Source organism: Melanostigma gelatinosum, assembly GCF_949748355.1.
Source record: "Melanostigma gelatinosum genome assembly, chromosome: 21".
Classification (NCBI taxonomy): Eukaryota; Metazoa; Chordata; class Actinopteri; order Perciformes; family Zoarcidae; genus Melanostigma; species Melanostigma gelatinosum.
The window spans coordinates 12,410,840-12,434,154 of record NC_136654.1 but is presented as its reverse complement, the minus strand read 5'-3'; the positions used below and the strand labels follow the sequence as shown (position 1 = coordinate 12,434,154).

At 45.7% G+C, this 23,315-nt stretch overlaps 1 protein-coding gene across 1 annotated transcript in view; it reads left to right on the top strand.

Moving 5' to 3' along the window:
* ryr2a (ryanodine receptor 2a (cardiac)) overlaps positions 1-23,315 on the top strand; it is a gene marked incomplete at both ends in the record, with an annotated part of 170,918 nt that overhangs the window by 23,489 nt on the left and 124,114 nt on the right. Inside the window, 11 exons of the mRNA XM_079293495.1 lie at positions 8,811-8,930; positions 9,258-9,362; positions 11,471-11,545; positions 13,192-13,270; positions 14,267-14,379; positions 15,249-15,348; positions 16,152-16,248; positions 18,509-18,583; positions 19,416-19,572; positions 20,144-20,308; positions 21,571-21,692. Of these exons, the coding sequence (XP_079149621.1) occupies positions 8,811-8,930; positions 9,258-9,362; positions 11,471-11,545; positions 13,192-13,270; positions 14,267-14,379; positions 15,249-15,348; positions 16,152-16,248; positions 18,509-18,583; positions 19,416-19,572; positions 20,144-20,308; positions 21,571-21,692 (1,208 nt within the window). The remainder of the gene's footprint in view (positions 1-8,810; positions 8,931-9,257; positions 9,363-11,470; positions 11,546-13,191; positions 13,271-14,266; positions 14,380-15,248; positions 15,349-16,151; positions 16,249-18,508; positions 18,584-19,415; positions 19,573-20,143; positions 20,309-21,570; positions 21,693-23,315) is intronic.

The following is a 23,315-nucleotide window of genomic DNA, read 5'->3' as shown; positions in this document are numbered from 1 at the left end:
TCTGTCTCTCTCTGTCTCTCTCTGTCTCTCTCTGTCTCTCTCTGTCTCTCTCTGTCTCTCTCTCTCTCTCTCTCTGTCTCTTTCTCTGTCTCTTTCTCTGTCTCTCTCTGTCTCTCTCTCTGTCTCTCTCTCTCTCTCTCTCTGTCTCTCTCTCTCTCTCTCTCTGAGTGGACGGAGGTGTGCGGAGCTGCGGGAGCGGAGTTTTTGAGAGCGAGAATTAACGTGTTTTTCGACATTTTTCTTCGTTGGGTAATGTTGGGGATGATAGTGTAGTGTAGTGTGGAGGGTTCACGGGGTGTGTGTGCACTTTTAGGGACTTTGTTTGGGGGTGTTTGTAGCCGATCAGCGCGAGCTGTCGGCGGCTAGGCGCCGCCATGAGCCTCATTGAGTTGACCAGGAAGCACGGGGTGAGGATCCCGCCGCTGTTCGGGTGTTCGGTAGAGCAGATCAGTCTGGCAGTAGGTGATCTTATCGGCCACAGCAGCGTGAAGTCCGCAGCACGGATGAACAGCGCTGTGGTCGTATTTTTGGATTGCGTAGAAGCTGCGGAAGTGGTGGCGGAGACCGGGGTCGAGGTGGGCGAGCTTTTCCTACCCGCTTACGCTCTCAGCTCACCGGCAGTAACAGTCACCGTATCGAACGTTCCTCCGTTCATTAGGAACGAGGACATCATCAGAGAGCTGGCCAAACACGGGAAGGTGGTGTCTCCGGTTAGGAGAATGTCCTCTGGGTTTAAGTCCCCGCTGTTAAAACACGTAGTGTCTCACAGGAGACAGGTCCGCATGATCCCCAGCAACAGGAGCAGGGAGGTGAACCTCATGTTCAAAATCACGGTAGAGGACTTTGAATATGTCATTTTTGCGAAGACTGATGAGTTTAAATGCTACAGCTGTGGGAAAGAAGGGCATATGAGCAGAGAGTGTCCGGGGGAAACCGGGTCTCATGAGGACCAGAACCAGAAAGGCACTGAGGAGGAGGGCAGAGGGGAGAAGCAGGACGGACATGAGGGAACAAGTGGAGCTCATGAGGCGAGGCTGGAGGAGGCAAGTGTGGCCCAGGAGGCGAGGGTGGAGGAGACAAGTGTGGCCCAGGAGGTGAGGGGGGAGGCGATACGTGTGGCCCAAGAGGGGAGGGTGGAGGGGACGGGTGTGGCCCAGGAGGTGAGGGTGGAGGAGACGGGGGTGGCCCAAGAGGTGAGGGTGGATGGGCCAAGTGGGCTGCAGGGAGTGGGGAAGAGTACTGGAGGACAGGTGGAGGACGGTAGTGAGGTAGATATGGAGGAAGACGAGGAGCAGCTCAAGGTTCCTCGGCTGAAGAGAAAGAAGGGGGAAAGTCGTGGCAATTCACAGGCCAAGAAAGTGGCGATGACAGCAAGTGTAGGTGCTGCTGAGAGTGAGCCCAGTCTGGAGACGGACTCTGAATCCAGTCTGGGGAACGATGCTGAATCCAGTCTGGAGAAAGACGCTGAATCCAGTCTGGAGAAAGACGCTGAACCCGGTCTGGAGAAAGACGCTGCTGCTGAGAGTGAGCCCTCTAAACACGAGGCCGGCAGCCGTAAGGACTCTGAAGGATACAGCGTGGCGGAGATACAGGAGTATCTGAAAAAAAGCAAGAACGTGAAAGGAGCCAGAGTGGAGGACTACCTCTCTGACACGGAGAAGCTCTCCAGCTCGGCCAGATCGCACATGAGGAGCAAGGACAGAGGAGGTCTCACGAAGCAGGAGGGCTTCAGACTAAAGAAAATAGTTCAGACAATACGGAAGGAGCTGGACAAAGATGGAGCAAAGTAAAGAGACCGGGGCCCACGTCCCCACACCGGCTGTTTCACGGACCGCTGGGGGACGGAGCCAGGACGGGCATCCAGGACGGCACGACCCAGGTCTCAGCAGCATGCTGTGACCCTCTGAGGACTCAACCGGCGGAACAGGAGCATCCTGAACTCCTGACTCTACAGATCAGTTTTTCAGATCTAGGATTAAGTACAGAGCGAAATGAACTCAACGATTCTTGTACATATTGTGAAAAGACACTATTTTGATTGGTTTTTGTTTTGTTTTTTTTGTGAAGAGTTGCTTCAAATCCATTGCCACGGCAACGATGTTTTGTTTGTTTGAGGAAAGACCAAAAAAAAAAACGTAAAATAAAGGTTTTTTAAAAAATCAAAAAAAAATCTCTCTGTCTCTCTCTGTCTCTCTCTGTCTCTCTCTCTGTCTCTCTCTCTGTCTCTCTCTGTCTCTCTCTGTCTCTCTCTGTCTCTCTCTCTCTCTCTCTCTCTCTCTCTCTCTGAGTGGAAGGAGGTGTGCGGAGCTGCAGGGGCGGAGTTTTGAGAGCGATAATTAATGACTTTTCGCCATTTTTCTTCACTGGCTAATGTTGGGTATGATAGTGTAGTGGGGTGTGCAGGGTTCACGGGGTTTTTTTGCGTACTTTTATCAGTTTTTTGGGTCTTTTTTGAGCGGAGTGCAGCCGGGCAGCAGGTGCTGTCGGCGTGCTAAACGCTAGCATGCGCCTGACGGAGCTAACCAGGGAACACGGCGTGAAGGTCCCGCCGCTGTTCGGGTGTTCGGTGGAGGAGATCAGCTTGGCAGTGGGTGAGGTTGTCGGCCACAGCCACGTGAAGTCCGCAGCGCGGATGAACAGCGCTGTGGTCATCTTTCTGGACAGTATCGAACTTGCGGAAGTGGTGTTGATGAACGGGATCTCCGTGGGTGAGCACTTCCTGCCCACGTATGCTCTCGCCTCACCGGAGGTGAAAGTCACTGTGTCCAACATGCCGCCATTCATAACGGGCGCTGCCATCGTCAAAGAGCTGTCCAAACATGGGAAGGTGGTGTCTCCGGTTAGGAGGGTGTCCTCTGGATTTCAGTCTCCGCTGTTGCAGCACGTGTTGTCTCACAGGAGACATGTCTTCATGATCCCCAGCAACAGGAGCAGAGTGGTCAACCTCAGCTTCAAGATCACTGTGGGCGACTTTGACTACGTCATCTTTGCAAAGACTAACGATTTTAAATGTTACAGCTGTGGGAGAGAAGGACATCTGAGCAGAGCTTGTCCTGGGGACACGGCTCAAACAAAGACCAGAACCAGAGAGGTGCTGAGGACAGAGGGGACAAGCAGGGCGGACAAGAGGGAACAAGTGGAGCACAGGAGGCGAGGGTGGAGGAGATGGGTGGGGCTCAGGTGGTGAGAGTGGAGGAGACAGGTGGGACCCAGGAGGCGAGAGTGGAGGAGGCGGGTGGGGCTCAGGAGGTGAGAGCGGAGGTGACGGGTGGGGTACAGGAGGTGAGAGCGGAGGTGACGGGTGGGGTACAGCAGGTGAGGGAGAGTACTGGAGGACAGGTGGAGGCAGGTGGGGAGGTGGCCATGGAAGCGGACGAGGAGCAGCTCAAGGCCCCTCAGCTGAAGAGGAAACAGAGAGGAGACAGAGGAAGCTCACAGGCCAAGAAAGTGGCAACTACAGAGAGTGGAGGAGCAGCCGAGTGTGAGTCCAGGCCGGAAGAGGACCCTGAGTCCGGTTGGGAGGACTCTGAGTCCAGTATGAAGGAGGACTCTGAGTCCAGTATGAAGGAGGACTCTGAGTCCAGTCAGGAGGAGAACTCTGCTGTAAACAGTGAGCCCTCTACACACGGTGCTGGCAGCTCTCGGGGCTCTGGAGGCTACAGCGTGGAGGAGATCAAGGAGTTTCTGAGGAGGAGTAAGAACGTGAGAAAAGTCAGAGTGGAGGACTACCTCTCGGACAAGGAGCAGCTCTCCAGCTCTGCCAGGTCTCACATGAGGAGCAAGGACAGAGGAGGGCTCACGAAGCAGGAAGGATACAGACTCAAGAAGATAGTTCACAAAGTGAACAGAGAACTGGACAAAGTGGGCGCTAAGTGAGAGTCAGATCTCAGCCTACAGACAATTACAGACACGTTCATGTTTGTTGGACCTTATTCGGTTAACCGTTTCAAATGATACCGTATCGTGTTCGGAAAAAATTCGTTTTTTTATCTCAATGATGGAACTGGAATGTCTAAAAGCGGTGTCAATAAAGTGGTTTTCAACAGTCTCTCTCTGTCTCGGGTATTCGGCCACAGCCACGTGAAGTCTGCAGCACGGATGAACAGCGCTGTGGTCATCTTTCTGGACAGTATAGAACTTGCGGAAGTGGTGTTGATGAACGGGATCTCCGTGGGTGAGCACTTCCTGCCCACGTATGCTCTCGCCTCAGCAGGAAGGATACAGACTCAAGAAAATAGTTCACAAAGTGAACAAAGAACTGGACAAAGTGGGCGCTAAGTGAGAGTCAGATCTCAGCCTACAGACAATTAAAGACACGTTCATGTTTGTTGGACCGTATTTGTTGAACCGTTTTAAATGATAAAGTATCGTGTTGTTCAGGAAAAAACGCGGTTTGTTTTGAGTAACAGTAGAACTCTGTAAATGGAACTTAACACAAACTAATAAAGATATATTAAACCTCTCTCTCTGTCTCTCTCTCTGTCTCTCTCTGTCTCTGTCTCTCTCTCTGTCTCTCTCTGTCTCTGTCTCTCTCTCTCTGTCTCTCTCTCTCTCTGTCTCTCGCGCTCTCTCGCTCGGGTAAGGTTGCATTGGATGTTTGCACTGATGCTGCTGTTGAGTAAGCTGTTGTGTATGAGCGTCGCCCTGATGAGCACTGACCGTGCACTCCAAAGCGCGTGTGTGCACATTTTCTGAATCAGTTTTTTGCTTGTGTACACAGTTGTGTATGCGTGAGTGTGTGTGTGAGTTTATGACTGTGTAGACGATAGAAGACATGCTCATTTATGTCAGTCTATTTCTGTGTGTGTGGGAGGAGGGCAGATGCAGCCTAAGAGTGTTTCTCTCAAGCGAGGGAAGCCATTTTGTCACTCCGGTTAACACACGCACACACACACACACACACACACACACACACACATACACACACTTATAAATGTTTTTTAAAGCCTTTCATAGTGTAGCTCCAGGTAGTCGTTTCCCTTCTTTTGGATGGCCAGTCCATTCATCCACTTGAATGTGTTGTGGGGCTTTTTCCTTTCCTCCTTTGCAATGTTTGATTAAACGGCTGCCGATAGCATAACTCGTGACATTAATCACGTTTGAGACCACAGCACAAGATGCAGAGGGCCCTGCAGCACCCTTTGCTGGTCGAGAGTGGAACATAGTAGAAATACACTTTTAATTACACAACATGTACGTGACCCCTGCTGTAGTGCATGCACACACACGTACAGAAACTAATATAATATACCTCCAAGCAAAGTCAACGATGACCACAAGGCAGTAAAACTGCCTGTGCCACAGCACACTGTATATTATCCATCGGGCTTAATCAGACTAATGATAATAATAATAATCAGGTTTACCCAAAAGTTTGGCGCGCCTCTCCTCACACAGCGTTGCCAACAGCGGCGTGAAAAATACATCAAGACGTGCGGCCTGATCGGGAATAGTGTGCTATCTATTTTTTGGAGAGATTCGCCAAGCGGTTTTCCCGAAAGTCCCCGAAAATCCCCAAAAACGGAGCAGAATTTCTCTTCACGCCGGTGCGTGAAGAGAGCTAAAAAAACACTTAACTTTGGGCCCATATTGACGAGCCGTACATTAACGTAGAAACATGATTCAAAGTTTAAAACGTAGACAAAACGCTGGACTTTATTGAGCCAAATGGACATTTTGCTAGCAAGCACAGTTTTCATGAAGTCATAGATTAAGTTTCAGGAGAATTTTGTGTCTGTTTCAGATTTTATAATGGGTGTGTATTGCGCAGCTCGTTAAGAGCTAGAGTGAGAGCATAACCGTCAGTGGAGCGGAGCAGGAAAATCTTCTGTGATTTTTTCTGTGGTTTTTTTCTGTGTGATTGCTCCAGCTCCCACAATGTTTACTCTTGAAACACCATTTTGGCCAAAAAAGCTTGGAAATGTTGTGCTGTCACACACAGATGTCTGTGGAATCCAACGGACTTACACATTTGGCTCAAAGAGCCTCAGAGAGACATGAACTCCAACCAACTGCTCCATTAGACTCCATGTTAAATCTGACCACTCATTTCTCAAAGAACGCAGACGGTACCAGTTTTGTCTATTGTGCGTGAGCTCACATTATTAACACCACAAACATAAAAAACACAGCGTGTTTGCCAGAGTCTTATCTCTCTCACGGTATCCATATTTTATTGATTCGTCTCATGGTTTTGGTATAAAGGGCATATGTTTGACAGGTCGTTTTGTTGAAAATCACTGTTCACTCTCTTAATTAGCCTCTAACACACAGGTGCTCCAATCACCAACATGCACCCAATCACACAGGTGTTTATATGAGCTCATTAGTGATGTTGATAAACACACAGAGGCACTGAGACACACGCACACACACTCCTCTCCCTCTAACTGTCTATCTTTCTCTCTGTCTCTCTCTCCTCTGTCTCTCTTTCTCTCTGTCTCTCTCTCCTCTGTCTATCTTTCTCTCTGTCTCTCTCTCCTCTGTCTATCTTTCTCTCTGCCTCTCTCTCCTCTCTGTCTATCTCTCTCTCTGTCTCTCTCTCCTCTCTGTCTATCTTTCTCTCTGTCTCTCTCTCCTCTCTGTCTCTCTCTCCTCTCTGTCTCTCTCTCCTCTCTGTCTATCTTTCTCTCTGTCTCTCTCTCCTCTCTGTCTATCTTTCTCTCTGTCTCTCTCTCCTCTGTCTATCTTTCTCTCTGTCTATCGCTCTCTCTCTGTCTCTCTCTCCTCTCTGTCTATCTTTCTCTCTGTCTATCTTTCTCTCTGTCTCTCTCTCCTCTCTGTCTCTCTCTCCTCTCTGTCTCTCTCTCCTCTCTGTCTATCTTTCTCTCTGTCTCTCTCTCCTCTCTGTCTATCTTTCTCTCTGTCTATCTTTCTCTCTGTCTCTCTCTCCTCTCTGTCTATCTTTCTCTCTGTCTCTCTCTCCTCTGTCTATCTTTCTCTCTGTCTATCGCTCTCTCTCTGTCTCTCTCTCCTCTCTGTCTATCTTTCTCTCTGTCTATCTTTCTCTCTGTCTCTCTCTCCTCTCTGTCTCTCTCTCCTCTCTGTCTCTCTCTCCTCTCTGTCTATCTTTCTCTCTGTCTCTCTCTCCTCTCTGTCTCTCTCTCCTCTCTGTCTCTCTCTCCTCTCTGTCTATCTTTCTCTCTGTCTCTCTCTCCTCTCTGTCTATCTTTCTCTCTGTCTCTCTCTCCTCTGTCTATCTTTCTCTCTGTCTATCGCTCTCTCTCTGTCTCTCTCTCCTCTCTGTCTATCTTTCTCTCTGTCTATCTTTCTCTCTGTCTCTCTCTCCTCTCTGTCTCTCTCTCCTCTCTGTCTCTCTCTCCTCTCTGTCTATCTTTCTCTCTGTCTCTCTCTCCTCTCTGTCTATCTTTCTCTCTGTCTATCTTTCTCTCTGTCTCTCTCTCCTCTCTGTCTATCTTTCTCTCTGTCTCTCTCTCCTCTGTCTATCTTTCTCTCTGTCTATCGCTCTCTCTCTGTCTCTCTCTCCTCTCTGTCTATCTTTCTCTCTGTCTATCTTTCTCTCTGTCTCTCTCTCCTCTCTGTCTCTCTCTCCTCTCTGTCTCTCTCTCCTCTCTGTCTATCTTTCTCTCTGTCTCTCTCTCCTCTCTGTCTATCTTTCTCTCTGTCTATCTTTCTCTCTGTCTCTCTCTCCTCTCTGTCTATCTTTCTCTCTGTCTCTCTCTCCCTCTGTGTGTCTCTCTATCATACAGTCATTCAGGTCTTAGATATTTTTAGAGGACTTTCCCCCCATTTCAAATTAAAAGCCCCACAGAATGAATTCCAACTGGAATGCTTGTGATGAAGCCTCTCATTTTAGTGTCAAACATTATGATTCTGTCTCCTCTCCCCCCCACCCAGTCCCACCCTTTCAAAATAAAAGCCCCACAAATACAAGATTCAATCCAAGAGTATGAATCTAAAATGCAGAAAAGAGAGTAGCGCTATCTCAATTGAACCTGAATGACACTACCGGTAACATTGGCCTGTGTATATATTGCGATTTCTTCGGGCAGTAGAAGCCACACTGTCAAAATTTAGGAATTTTCTAGTTGTTGTTCATGTTGTTGTTACAATGAACATTTAAAATGTTAAAAACATATATTGTGTTGTTGAAAATAGTAACCCTAACGTAAATGTATATATACTGTATATTTATATATGAATAAAATCTAAATAAATTGTAACGTGGTCTGCAAACTACAAGTAGCCTACAGATGGATCGAACAGGATGTTACTACTTCGGAGGGGCCGTTGTGCACAAATTAGTTGCCACGCTTCCGTCAGTCTGCCCCAGGGCAGCTGTGGCTACAGACGTAGCTTACCATCACCGGTATGACTGGGCGAATGGTGTGCATGGAACCTTGTAAAAGCGTCTTTGAGTACTAAGAAAAGCGCTATATAAAAATAAAGAATTATTATTATTATTATTACTACTTCTGTGACTTCCTGTGTATTCTTCGAAGGCTTCTGGAAACTGAATGAATTTTCTCTAATCTCTTGGATTTCACTGTTGTGTTACAGGGCACAATAACGTTTTCACTCTATTATTTACTTTGTGATAGCAGGCATACATGTGTATAAGCATTCTGACTCCTCTTGCAGTGCTACATGGCAAAGGGCTTGGTTTGGAAGTGTGTTTGATAGTCAGTTCTCTAGGAAGATGAGGTTTCTCTGCAGTTATTAGCTTCCACCAATGAGCATCAGAACATCTCTGTCCTGGTTTGTAACTATACCTGTGTGTGTGTGTGTGTGTGTGTGTGTGTGTGTGTGTGTGTGTGTGTGTGTGTGTGTGTGTGTGTGTGTGTGTGTAGGACGATGAAGTGGTCCTCCAGTGCTCAGCCACAATCCACAAGGAACAACAGAAACTCTGTCTGGCTGCTGAAGGCTTTGGAAACAGACTGTGCTTCCTTGAATCCATCTCCAACTCCAAGGTACTGATACAAGTGTGCTGTTCTAATACACTCCTTTATGCCACATGGAACATGAATGATGTAAATGCCTCCATAAGAAGCATGAGAGGTCACTGAAGGTGAAGGGTGTAACGTATGATTATCATACCGTTATTACAGTCCATTGGTGTAAAATGGCTGTCGAGTTTCTAACCTACCATACATCAAACCAGTACCAAAGTATTTCTACTTCATTGATCTTACACCGCTGCTTATGGTCAGCAATCCTGTGCTCATACAGAAGAATTGACTCTTGTGTATAGAAGTGTAAAAGTTAAGTCAACACCAATAAATGTGTTACCGTTTCAGAATGTGCCTCCAGATCTGTCCATCTGCACTTTTGTGTTGGAGCAGTCGTTGTCGGTACGAGCCCTTCAGGAGATGCTGGCCAACACCGAGGATAAGGCTGAGGGGGTGAGTGTGAAGCAACACACACACACACACACACACACACACACACACACACACACACACACACACACACACACACACACACTCTCACACACACACACACACACACACACACAGCAGGGAAGGGGGTGAATGAATATACGGTCGGTTGTTCTCAGATCAGGGCTTCAGGTGAGGCAGCGGCCTGATGAAACACACATGGGAGGAGGTGGCAGACACAGAAACAGGGAATCTGCTGACTGTCATCCACACTCTTGCTTAACAGTGGCTGGACCTGCCTACTGGTGGAGGGAGTCATTTAGGATAAAAACCAGAACTTTTCCCACAATAGTCTGAATTGAAGACAAACTGTCTTGTCCTGTTGTTTAGTGGCTGTAGGACGATCCTCAGGAGGCCAACCACAGGAGCTGCATGTGTCTTTGCACAACAGAGACACTACGGCCTCAGCACGCTGCTCAGGACAAGGAGAAGAATTAGACTCAACATTGGCCTCACATGCGTGTTTCATGATCTAATGATACAAACAAGATTTACAGATGTGGATGTTGATTTGTGAGTAATTTATCGGGTTCACAAATGCTCCATTCAATCCACAGATGCCAACCAATTGGAACAAATGTAAAACGTTTTTTACAAATAAATACTGGGAAAAAGGCCTCTCGTCTCCCTAGAACTCCATATAAATGCCCTGAAAAGCATATATATATATATATATATATATATATATATATATATATATATATATATATATATATATATATATATAAATAAATATTTTTGAAAAAGTGAAATTGTTTTACATTTGTTCAAACTGGTTGGTGTAGGTTGTGGATTGGACACTGCATTTGTCAACACCATAAATTACTCAAAATTGTTATACATCTGTAAATCTTTACAGATCATGAAACAGGCATTTTACCGTATTCAGGGCAGGGCTCTTGGCATGTGTCTTGATGTGAGCTATTGTACATGTGTGAGGATGGCACATACGCAAACTACTGCTGTGTGTGTGAAAGTGCAGCATCTCTGTCTGTGGGCCTTGTTGTGCACTGTGTTCAGTAGGAGCAGGCATCAGGGACAGACGGTCACATGCCGGTTGTGTTGGAGCACTTTCTGCCAAGAACACAAATGTCAGTCAGAGAGCAACACTCCTGTTTCATGGCACAGTCTCCTGGTGGCGCAGAATCCAGTGTCACTTTGCAGTTTTGCAGCACCTCTAGCGTCTGGAGAAATGGAGAAGAGACACAGAGACACAGAGACACAGAGACACAAGGGTTCACAGAACATGTGATCTGTTTCTGAGGAACACGAGCGCTGCTTTACTTCATTACTGGCGTTGTCTAGTTCATGGAACAGGGCTGCATGCAGTCACACAAACTATGATTGTAGAATCACAGTGAACCTAATGAACCTATACACCTGGAGCTTGAACTTTCATCACATGTAGGATGCACAAATCTTACTTCACACAAAAACAAGATCAGTTCAAACAGAAATACAGGAAACACGCAACAACAATCAAAAGGATTTCCACACTTTTGTCATCCTTTTGCAGGTTTATTGAAGTAGTGGCAGTAAGATGCAGCTGCTTGGGAAGCAGAGGTCTGTGATTGGTGGGATGGTTTACCTGTGAATGGGGAGCGCTTGATTCGTACACCAGAGGAGATACTCTAAACACAAAGTGCCAATAGTGTACCGATCAGGTTTAATTAACCGCGGAGGCCCAAATCAAATTCCTGATTATGACTTCATTCCCCAGCCCTGATGATGGTGTTAAACTCTCAGCTGGGGATGCTACAGTCATGTGACGGTGATATATTGCCGGCGTTTGGACTTCTACACAGAGCGCCTGAAAGCTACTGTGATGTGAATGATGGATCTCATCACAAATCTGATGCTTTTTATTGTAGTGTTTAGACTCTTGGGTCACATTTTTCCTCCGACTTTATCGATGAAGGATCCTTGAAGAATGAAATGATGCAGTTGTCCTCTCTGTCCCTCTTCCTGGTTATTGATATCTATGTTTGCTGTTCTCTCCCAGTGCCTTTCTGTCTTGTGTAACTCATCTGTTATTGTTCTCGCTCTCCTTCTTGTCACTGTCTCTCTGTCAGACGGCCCAGAGCGGCGGCCATCGCACCTTACTGTACGGACACGCTGTGCTGCTGCGGCACTCCTACAGCGGAATGGTCAGTGAGCACACACACTCGTATACATGCACACACACTCGTATACATGCACACGCACTCGTATACATGCACACGCACTCGTATACATGCACACGCACTCGTATACATGCACACGCACTCGTATACATGCACACGCACTCGTATACATGCACACGCACTCGTATACATGCACACGCACTCGTATACATGCACACGCACTCGTATACATGCACACGCACTCGTATACATGCACACGCACTCGTATACATGCACACGCACTCGTATACATGCACACGCACTCGTATACATGCACACACTCATATACATGCACACACTCATATACATGCACACACACTCATATACATGCACACACACTCGTATACATGCACACGCACTCGTATACATGCACACGCACTCGTATACATGCACACGCACTCGTATACATGCACACGCACTCGTATACATGCACACGCACTCGTATACATGCACACACTCATATACATGCACACACACTCATATACATGCACACGCACTCGTATACATGCACACGCACTCGTATACATGCACACGCACTCATATACATGCACACACACTCATATACATGCACACGCACTCGTATACATGCACACGCACTCGTATACATGCACACTCACTCGTATACATGCACACGCACTCGTATACATGCACACGCACTCGTATACATGCACACGCACTCGTATACATGCACACGCACTCGTATACATGCACACTCACTCGTATACATGCACACGCACTCGTATACATGCACACTCACTCGTATACATGCACACACACTCATATACATGCACACGCACTCGTATACATGCACACGCACTCGTATACATGCACACGCACTCGTATACATGCACACGCACTCGTATACATGCACACGCACTCGTATACATGCACACTCACTCGTATACATGCACACGCACTCGTATACATGCACACTCACTCGTATACATGCACACGCACTCATATACATGCACACGCACTCATATACATGCACACGCACTCGTATACATGCACACGCACTCATATACATGCACGTCCCAACACAACAACTATAACTGAAACAACAAGGCCATATTTAGTTATTATTTGCCTTTTTCATGTGAAGTTGCTGTGAGGAAATTTGATCTAATAATGAAAGTCTCCATTTAACAAGAGCTCCATCAGTGAAGAGCCCATCAGTGAGGAGATGAACCTTTTCTACAGTTATACTGAGTCGACTTTATTTGTAATATGTTACATGTTGGCAGACTAAGCAAGACAGAATCATTCATGATCAAATAAATAATACAATCATGATTTGAATTCTGAAAGTCAAACAGCTTGCAAGCTATTGCTCTTTGAACTTTTCTTTTTCCTTCAGTACCCGGGTTTCCCATCATGTTCCTACTCGCCTCATAGAACTCAAACTGAACTGAACTGATGGAACTGAGGAAACAGGATATATAAGAACTAAAGAGATACTGTTTCTCTGGGCCAGACTTAACAGCCGGACCAGTGAGTGAGCAGAACCAGAGAGTGTAGCTGGTTCTGTAGTTGTTACCGGTCGAGTGAATGACAGGTGTCAATCCCATCACATGTGACTGTCGTCGGTCGATGATCACCAGATGGACTGATGGAGTTGTTTCTCTGTTTAGTACCTGTGCTGTCTGTCCACCTCCCGCTCATCCACAGACAAACTGGCCTTTGATGTCGGACTGCAGGAAGACACCACAGGTGGGCTGCAACTCCTTTCTCTCATCGCCACGGCTTGTTGTTATCACATAGTTTGAGCTTCTGTTGATGTGAAAGCATCCCCGGCCAGCAGCAGTCATGTTCAACTTCTGCTGGAGCCAAGTTTGCAGAACTGTATCTTAAATGTTCCGTACGGGATTCAGAGCATCACTATAGCAGCAACTCTTTGTAATATAAAGCTACAGCAGAGTGAAGAGAACCACTGTTAGCTGTGCGCTACGTCGTGGAAGCTAAAGTAAGGTAAAAGGAGATTAAACAGCTGGACATCAACACCACTCCAATAATGGCTGCTGTGTCTTCTAGTGAGTCGATATATCAACTGTTTGCTAAAGCAACAGACATATCAACGCTGTAAGGCCCAGAGCATGAGTGGTGTTTCTGTCCAAAGACACCACATATATCAGGTTGCATGTTGAGGAAAGGGACATTTCATAAAGCTTCAATTAAAAGATAGATTTTATATTTGAAGTATTTTTCCAACCATAAAGCTCTTTAAGGGGGAAATAAAAACAAACCAAGCTAAGGGGTTAATGAACTGATATTAACGGCACAATTGACCACAAGACATTGTTTTAATTGTATTGAAAAACACAAACGCTTTCATTTGGAGAAAGTGAATTTCAAAGAGCTGAAGAATAACGATCACGTCAGCGCTTATCAAATCAAGCTGCCTGAGATTGGACCATAAGCATCACTCAGTCTGCTGCTTCTCACCGGCAGAACACCTTGTTCTGCTCCTGTTGTTGACCTGCTTCTTCCAAGCAGAGTGAAGCAGAAGCTGCTGCAAGAGAAATCTAGGCTCCCAAAGAGGCAGCACACCGGCTGAGGTGATGCAGGACTTCATGTTACTGTGTGAGTCGCTGCTTCATGGACACCTTTCTGCTGCATCTTCTGAGCTGTTGTTTGCGTTGTGTGTGTGTGTGTGTGTGTGTGTGTGTGTGTGTGTGTGTGTGTGTGTGTGTGTGTGCGTGCGTGTAGGCGAGGCATGCTGGTGGACCATCCATCCAGCTTCAAAGCAGCGGTCAGAGGGTGAGAAGGTTAGAGTGGGAGATGACCTCATCCTGGTCAGCGTCTCCTCTGAAAGATATCTGGTGAGTAGCAGCTGTGGGAACACATGAGAGGAGAGGAGCGCTCACATCTTACTGTCGCTTTCTGTCTTTGCTTCCTTCCTTTCATTTGGGATCCAGAGTCAAGAATTCTTGTTTTATTTTGTTGACATATTTCAGTTAAATGTTGCTGCAGAGGGAATCTAAGGCGCCTCTTTGTATCACTCCATCAATCTACAAATCATGTCAACAGACATTAAGAAAACAACTAATTTCTCCATGTTTTTATTTATAAAATGTTTTTGAATGAATGATATCTGAAAACCTTCGGAATAGAGTGACAGTGCACAGCTTGGTGTGTCGTGCTACTGAAGTGGAGTCTCAAGCCGGAATAGAAACTTCTTCAATTGCTCAAAGAAACACTAACTAATACTTTGCTGAAGGCGAGTTTATTCGCTGCAAAACTTTGGTTAAATTGAGCTCGGCCATTGAATGGAAACATGACTACCGTACATCAGAGAGCGCTGCGGCGGTCGAGCCAGCGAGTGTGATTGAAGATCAGGAGAATGAAAACATATTTCATTCTAAAGCACAAATAAAGAGATCCGCACCTCCTCACAAAGCTGCTGGAAGGTGCTGCATCAGTGTGCTGTGAGAACGGGCAGCAGCGATTGGCTGAGGTGCAGGAGAGGTGAGAGCTGATTACCTTCCATGAAGTCAGTCTTGATGTTCATGCAACAGACGGGCTTCATTAGACTCATCTAACCTGACAATGCAGGAGAGGTCTACGGCCGACACTCGTTCCTGTAACCGGGCCTTCCTTTCTGACTGCTGAATAAAGGAAGGTCCTTCTTGTTTGTGTGTGTTTCAGTCATTGATTGAACAGTGTTGGGCTGTGATGTGTCTCCCTGCAGCATCTGTCCTACGGTAATGGCCGTCTCCATGTGGACGCTGCCTTCCAGCAGACGCTGTGGAGTGTGGCTCCCATCTGCTCTGGCAGTGAAGTAGCACAAGGTACACCTGTTACTCTCTTCCATCCTTCTCTCTTTCTTGCTGACATGCGTGTGGTGTGCTTTGGTACAATCTTTGATTGTGGCTTCATGTTTTTACACAAATTAAATTGGTAAGTGGTATTCAAACTGCGGGACACTTTGGATGCTTTGCACATGTTTAGCCATGTGATGATGTTTGAAAGACAACGGTTGATCCAGGAGCCTTTTCATGTGAAGGTGTAGTAGTGAATACGTGAATGCAAACAATATGTACTGTAACTTTATCATGCTTGAACTATTTCACTGCCATTCATGCTTTATTCTGATGTGTTACAGATGTTAGCAGCTCCTCATTTTCCTTTTTGCAATGAATTATGGGGCAATAGCGTTGAATGCTGATTTTTGAGTGTATTTTGACACGCTTCATCATCCAAACATGCTTAGTTTTGATATGTAGACTGTTTTACATTGAGTCCAGTAGACTTTGATTCCCTAAAGGCTCAGAGTGACATGATTTGAGGACACGGGTGGTCTTCATTAGGGCAGTGAGCTCTGCTGGTGCTGGTCTTCATTTATCTGAACAGGTGGGTTTCAGAGCCTGGTTTGATTCCATAATTGATCCCTGCTGCCCTCCTCCCACCTCAGCACAGTCAGGTTCAACAGAATGCTCTAAACGTAGAGGCAAGGTAATGCATGTTCTGGAGCTTTTATGCAAACCGGCCCGTTTCTCTCTCGTATGATTGATGTGTCGAGTCCCAGAGTCCCTTTCTCTGTCCTCCTCCCTCTCCTCCATGTTTCTCCCTTTCTGTTGTCTGCTGTCTGCAGGTTTCCTGATCGGCGGGGACGTCCTGCGCCTCCTTCACGGTCACATGGACGAGTGTTTGACTGTTCCGTCTGGGGAGCATGGGGACGAGCAAAGGAGGTAATGTGCACTGATACTTACTGCTCTACTGATATATGGACTCCATAGTTAAAGTCTATCTCCTCTTTTTACCTGCACTCATTCAACTTACTCACAACTCGTCAAATACCGAGCCCTGGTCAGTGGCTCTACAGCTGAACGTGTGACGCTCCACGTCTGTGTTGGACGGGTCGAGGAGGCGTGTCACTGACTGCTCGTTACATCGTCTGTTCAAACAACGCTTCCAACGAAGCTTTACTTGGTCTTTGAGTCTGCTTATGCAACAAAACGACATGCTTAAGCTTTGGCAACGGAAGTACTAGGAAGAGACTGGTTTGTGTTCAAATGAGTCAGCTTCTTATATAACTGGCATTAGTTACTGAAAGAAGTTACGTAAGTTAAATAAGCTCCGTAACTAAACTAGGGTCCAGCTGACTTGGTTTGCACAGGACAGGAGCAGCAGTCTCCTGGGTGGAAGTCCTGTGTTGGTATTTCCTGACCTGCTGACTCAGCAGATGTTAGCTCTTTATACTACGTCACTGATGGTGCTGTGGACGGGTTTACACTGGAGTGAGTTAAAAGCACAATACGTCACCAGGGGAAGCGTGGTACAATCAGTCAGTAGATGCTTTAACTGCTGTCATTCAGTTATGCACATACATAATGAGATCCAGGACCAACACCTGGATGATTGTGTGTGTTTTTCAGCAGATCATAATGTTCTGTATTTCAGGAGCTTTTATCACAAAGCAAATTGTCTTTCGTCCGGCTCTGTTTGGACGACAGACTCTGGGTAACTTTGGATAAAAGCGTCTGCTAAATGACTGTAATGTGATGTAATGTAATAACTGGTTGCTATAATAGTCCCCTCTGTCCATACTGGCTGCGAAGAGATCCCTTCTGTATTGTACATGATTCCAATGTTAGAGATCGGGGGGGAAGGAAGTCAAAATACACAGTATGCATTATGTTCTACCAAATGCAATCAATAGTAAATGGATGTCCTATAAATAGATGAAACATACGTCAACATTCGATCTTGGCAAGTCAACACAGCGGCAGGATGTGCGGCCGGTGGAGCGAGCTGCTGCATGTGGGATCAGCAGTGTGACACTGAGGACTGTCACATCTTCAACTTGTGTGAATGTGATGCATGTTACTGGTCAGGGGGGAGCTGTCAACAATGAGTCAATGATACTAATGTCGCTTTCCAGTCATGTCGGCCGGATACCAGACATGAGACAGGGTCCAGTGGTTACGACATCATTGGATATTTCATTCCAGGTGTGTGATTCCAGAGGTGGTCATGTGATGGGCTATTATACTCTTTATTGACAATATAGCACCACTGAATCTGGGTTCAATTACATTGAATATGGTCACAAACTAGGGGTGTAACGTTACACGTATTCGTATTGAACCGTTCGGTACGAGGCTCACGGTTCGGTACGCATGACGAACCGAATACGTTTGAATAAAAAAATAAAAATGTTTTTTTTAAAAACCTTTATTTAACCAGGTAGTCCCATTGAGATTAAAAATCTCTTTTGCAAGATGTAAGTAACAATACAAGATGTAAGCAAGATGTAAGTAACAATACTACATAACATGAAGGAGCAGTTTTTGTTTTTTATGCTTATGTGTTGCTAAGAAGACACCCCAGAAGATGGGTCACTCAGGTATAGTTCCATCATTGTTCAAAGTCAAAGAATAACTTGATGATGTTAGTTGTAATGAATAAATATATTTTAAAATCAAGTACATTTCTCTGGCATTTATAGTTTTCTACTGTACCGAAACGTACCGAACCGTGGCTCCACTGTATCGTACCCAACCCAACCGTGAGTTTTGTGAACCGTTACACCCCTATCACAAACATATGGCCATTCAAAATATTTCAGCGTCTCTTCTTGAAATGTGTCTGAGGACTTCACAGAATGTGAACGTCAGCTCTCCTCCCCTTGAGTTCAGACCATTGGCACACAGCATCTCATTGCAGACGGAGCGCTCTGCTGTGACTGAGGCAGGGAGGACTATTCATAATAACAGTTTGAAGATATTCCCAAAAGAGACAGCCATGTTGTTAAACAATGCCGATGAGAGCGATGTATTCTCCTCCTGAACGTCTGCTGAGCTTCGATAGCGAGTCATCAGGTACAGTAGCAGCATGTCGAAGTCACATGAAACTGAAGCTGCAGTGGAAGAAGTGACGTGTACATGGTTATGTGTGGACTGGATATATAATAGGTCTGAAGGTGTGCTACTGTCCTTTTTACCCCAGGACAGTGCACTATGAGGGGGGAGCCGTGTCCAGTCATGCCCGGTCCCTGTGGAGGCTGGAGACACTGCGGGTTGTGTGAGTACACATTCATACAAGAAGCATGTGGATGCACAAATACACAGCAGCAGACATGCACACAGTCAGATCACAGAAATACATGTCGATTTATTCATTTCATCTTATTTAGCCGGGATAGTCTCTTTAAATCTCATTTACAACAGCACCACATAAAACAGACTTAAAGAAACAAACAGCAACAAGTTAAAAACAATATAACGCACACATTTCACATAAACGAGACGACTTCAAACAAACCAGTAAATCACATCAGTCCATCAGCATCAGGTGCAGACTACCTTCAGTGCTCCAATGATCCGCTGATGAGATAACCCAGAGTCTCTACAGAGTTGATGGGTTTGTGAGTAACAACTATAGGTATCTAAGAAGTGGACGTAGTCATGGTGACAGTGATGGTCTGTGGAATGCTGTTTTGAAGTCCTGCGTTTTCACCGTCACCATCTTGGATTCCAGCCGTCGCTATGTTGTTTTTTTTCAACCGATAAACGGAATTCACCATGTTTGGAATGAGGAGGAGTGACGTAGAGACGCCGGATACAGCTCTGGTTGCGGCAACGACCTGTCAATCACTGTGTAGCCCCGCCCTCAAGCATCCCCTGCTTTATCGTCTGTTTGACTCTAAATGGACCATCATGTACTAAATGAACATCATGCTGTATTGAAGAAGACTTGAAACTAGAGATTGAGACCATAAACTCATGTTTACAATGTTTACTGAGGTAATAAATCAAGAGAGAAGTATTTTGTTCATGTTCGGTGTTTTTTTATTGAAGATTCTTAATGTCTGTTTGTACGATTGGTGTTTATGTCTGACTGTGTTTGTGTCCAGCTGGAGCGGGAGTCATATCCGCTGGGGTCAGCCGTTCAGACTGAGACACGTGACCACGGGGAAGTATCTGAGTCTGATAGAAGACAAATCTTTGCTGCTGATGGACAAAGAGAAAGCCGATGTCAAGTCTACAGCCTTCTGCTTCAGGTCCTCCAAGGTACAGAGTTACTTCATCAGTAACTTTATTTATAAAGCGCTTTCATTAACAAAGTTACAAAGAGTGAAACAACAGAGTGAAACAATAAAATATGCTAAAATCATGCGACAAGATTGGACAAAACGGGTTAAAACAAAGATAAAAACCCAAAGTGATGTAAAGGATGCTAAAGATCTGGTTGCCTGAGATGCTCAGGTCGGGCATTTCTGGTTTCAAATAGCTGGGATCTTAAATGATGAACCATGATCACTCCACTCTTTCCATCCCCTCCCTCTGGTCAGCCGAGCGCACGATGAACACATCACACAGCACCCTCCCCTCCCACCCTCCCCTCCCATCCTCTCCTCCCATTTCGCACAGCTTCTCCACTTATTCTGTTTTTTTTACCAAATTGTTCTGTTTGTCTTTGCCCTGTAAAGCGTCTTTGGGTATCTTGAAAAGCGCTGTAGTAAATCGATGTGTTATTATTATGATTATGATGAAATATTCCCTTAAAGCAGCCCTGTTTCTTGTCTTGTAACATTTCATCTGTAATCACAGTATTCAGTTTGTTTCCCTTCCTCTCCTTCAGGAAAAGTTGGACCCTGGTGTGAAGAAGGAGGTGGATGGGATGGGTGTTCCCGACATTAAGTATGGCGACTCTGTGTGTTACATTCAACATGTGGACACCTACCTGTGGCTCACGTACCAGACCATCGACGCCAAGTGTGCACGCATGGGTGGAGTACAGAGAAAGGTACCTCACTGCACCTCTTCCCAACGCTCCATCACCATCTCTCTTTTCCAGTCACATGTCCATGTTGGGGTTGCTGTAGACCACGGAGTCACTGCTGCTTATGACTCTTTATGCAAATCAGGGATTTGTGTTGGCAACAATCTGGCGATACGAGACGCATCATGATGCAGGAGTTCTGATTCGATACATTGCGACGCTGTAACAAGGCCATGCATCATGTTTTTCTTTTTGTCTGATTACATGTAAACTGTCATGGTATGAAGAACACACTTCCATATGCATACATTCTGAGTGAATCAGATCAGTGAGATCCGCATTCATCACAATCCCTGTAACATCCAACATCACAGTCTGAGCCGCTGTTGATCACAAAGCTTTGCATCAGGGGAGTTGCGACATACCGTTATGACGATAAGCTCTTTATGTGAAAAAATAAAACAGAGATATGTTAATAATACACACATGATTCATGTAAATACTCAAGCGCTTCTTTAATCATGCCTTTGTACAGTTATGGTTCATGATTTTTAATCAAACTATTGTCATTAATACAAATTATAACAGTGTGTTTGAGAATTGATACAGTACCACAAAACATACTATTGTGATAACCAAGTGTTGCAATATTTTCTTACAGCCCTAATTAACATTGGAGTAAACGTTAGAAGCCGGCCTGCATGCAACAAGTCACAAGCAGCTTTCAGTGCTTCTCTGAACTTCTCTGAGCAGTCTGTTCTACCTGCTCAGGTAGAACAGACTGCTCTACCTGAGCAGTCTGTTCTACCTGAGCAGGTAGAACAGTCTGCAGGTAGAACAGACTGCTCTACCTGCAGTCTGTTCTACCTGCAGTCTGTTCTACCTGCTCAGGTAGAACAGACTGCAGGTAGAACAGTCTGTTCTACCTGCAGTCTGTTCTACCTGCTCAGCTGGTAAAGAAATGATACAAACATCTGAATGGAGCTAATGTTAACTAAGCATGACTGTGCATTTTAACAGACTGATTCAAGTAGTTCTGTTGTTCAAAATAAAGGTTAAAGCAGAAATCAATCAGAAAACAGCTGTTATAACTGTAGTGTCAAGTTGAGATGTTTTAGTAAATGTACGCAGTTTTACTTCCTTTATTTAACAGCAACCACAGGGGGCCTTGGATACTTTTGCCCAAAGACAGCTCAAGTTGAACTCAATCGTCTCGGGTCTTTTGAAAATGCTGTAATTGAATTAATTCCGTGTGATATTAACGGCGGCATTACCTCTCATTTCAGGCCATCATGCACCATGAGGGTCACATGGACGACGGGCTGACGCTGTCCCGCTCACAGCACGAGGAGAGTCGCACCGCCAGGGTGATCCGCAGTACTGTGTTTCTGTTCAACCTCTTCATCAGGTGGGTTATTACACACACACACACACCTAGATATGCAATACAGAAGGCCAGAGACACCATGGCAAAGGATGGTAATCAGACACTTTCAGAGGAAGAGGCTGCTCTGTCTATCAGCTTGGCATAAACACCACCAGCGGTTTAATCATTTAAAAAAGTTAAAGTGACTGTTTGTGATTGTCAGGGATTCATCGCAAGGAATAGTGATGCTCCTCTGAAGAGACCTTTGCTTCTCTGAATCCAAGCAGCTGTGAGAAGTTAAACAGGAACACAATGCTTCTTGTTTCTTGAATCATCTTGAACATGAGCTGTGTAACGAAGCAAATGTCGCTTGTAATTGGAGGACAGAACTGGAGCTAGTTCCTTCAGTGAGAATGTGGCAGCATCCTGCAGAGCAGCTGAACACAAGGTCTTCACTGTTTGCCTTATTTATGCAAAGCAACAAGCAGCTGTGTTCCTGTCTGAAGACTCAGCAACCGCCGTCGCTGTGTGCAGCTAACATACTGCTGCCGTCACGATCGTGCAGAATTAGGAACAGGCGTGTTTCAGTTGCAATGATTATCTATGATACTGTATGTTTTTAAACAGCCAAACAGATCGATACAGCTCCATCTGTTTGGCTCAACGATGGTGTACAGTGCAGTTAATTGCATCATGTGGGTCAATTGCCCAGTGATTGACTTGTAACTTAAAGGACACAACATATACCATTACATGTACGAACATGTCCTCTCCCAAACTCCACAAATAATATCTGTCACAAAAAAGGTTCCCTTCTTGAAAGACAACTTGATCCATCCATCCAAAAGAACTCACCACAGATGCAGGATATCTTATTAAATCATTTATTCATTATAGCTATACTGTATATCTTCTAATCCAATGAAAAACCCAAGAGGTGCAGAATCCCACCGGGTGTGTCTGAAACGACCACTGCTGTGTTGTGTGATTGACTGAAGCGGTGCTGGAAAGTGTCGTCAAACAGACTTCATTCAAACTCGCGCTGATGTAACATTATACAAGCAATGCACTCAAAGTCCTCGTATTATCCACTTCAGAGAATCGTGCCAAAGCACAAAGGTAAAGTCACCAAGCTGTCTGGCCCCAGGTGCCAGGTACCAGGTACCAGGTGCCAGGTGCCAGGTGCAGCAGTATGTGCACTGGTAATTCCATTAGCTGTTAGCAGTTAGCCAAACACATCGTCCAAAACGATAACAGACAAAAAAAAACTAAAAATGGCTCCATGCCCTTCTGAAGCAGAATTCTAGAGAGAGCTGCAACATTGATTCTTACTTCCTGAAAAACACACTGTAAGATGCATTGTAGATACATGGGATCTGTATTGTTAGCTAAGTCCCTCCCATCTTCACAAGCCATTTGACCCCCACATTAGTTTGGACTGGGGAATCATCCCATACATCAAACCAGCATAGAGCAGGAGGGAGGGGTGCATCAACAATCAGCTCAAACAGACAAGCTCGTCACAACCAACAGACTGCAGCCAGCAGGCTGAAAGCATCAGCATTCTGAACAAAACCACGCTGCAGAAATAGCAGCGACACAGAACATTGAGCAGCATGAGTTCAGGTGGTGAACATCAGCCCGGAGCAGTGAGAGCTCGTCAGT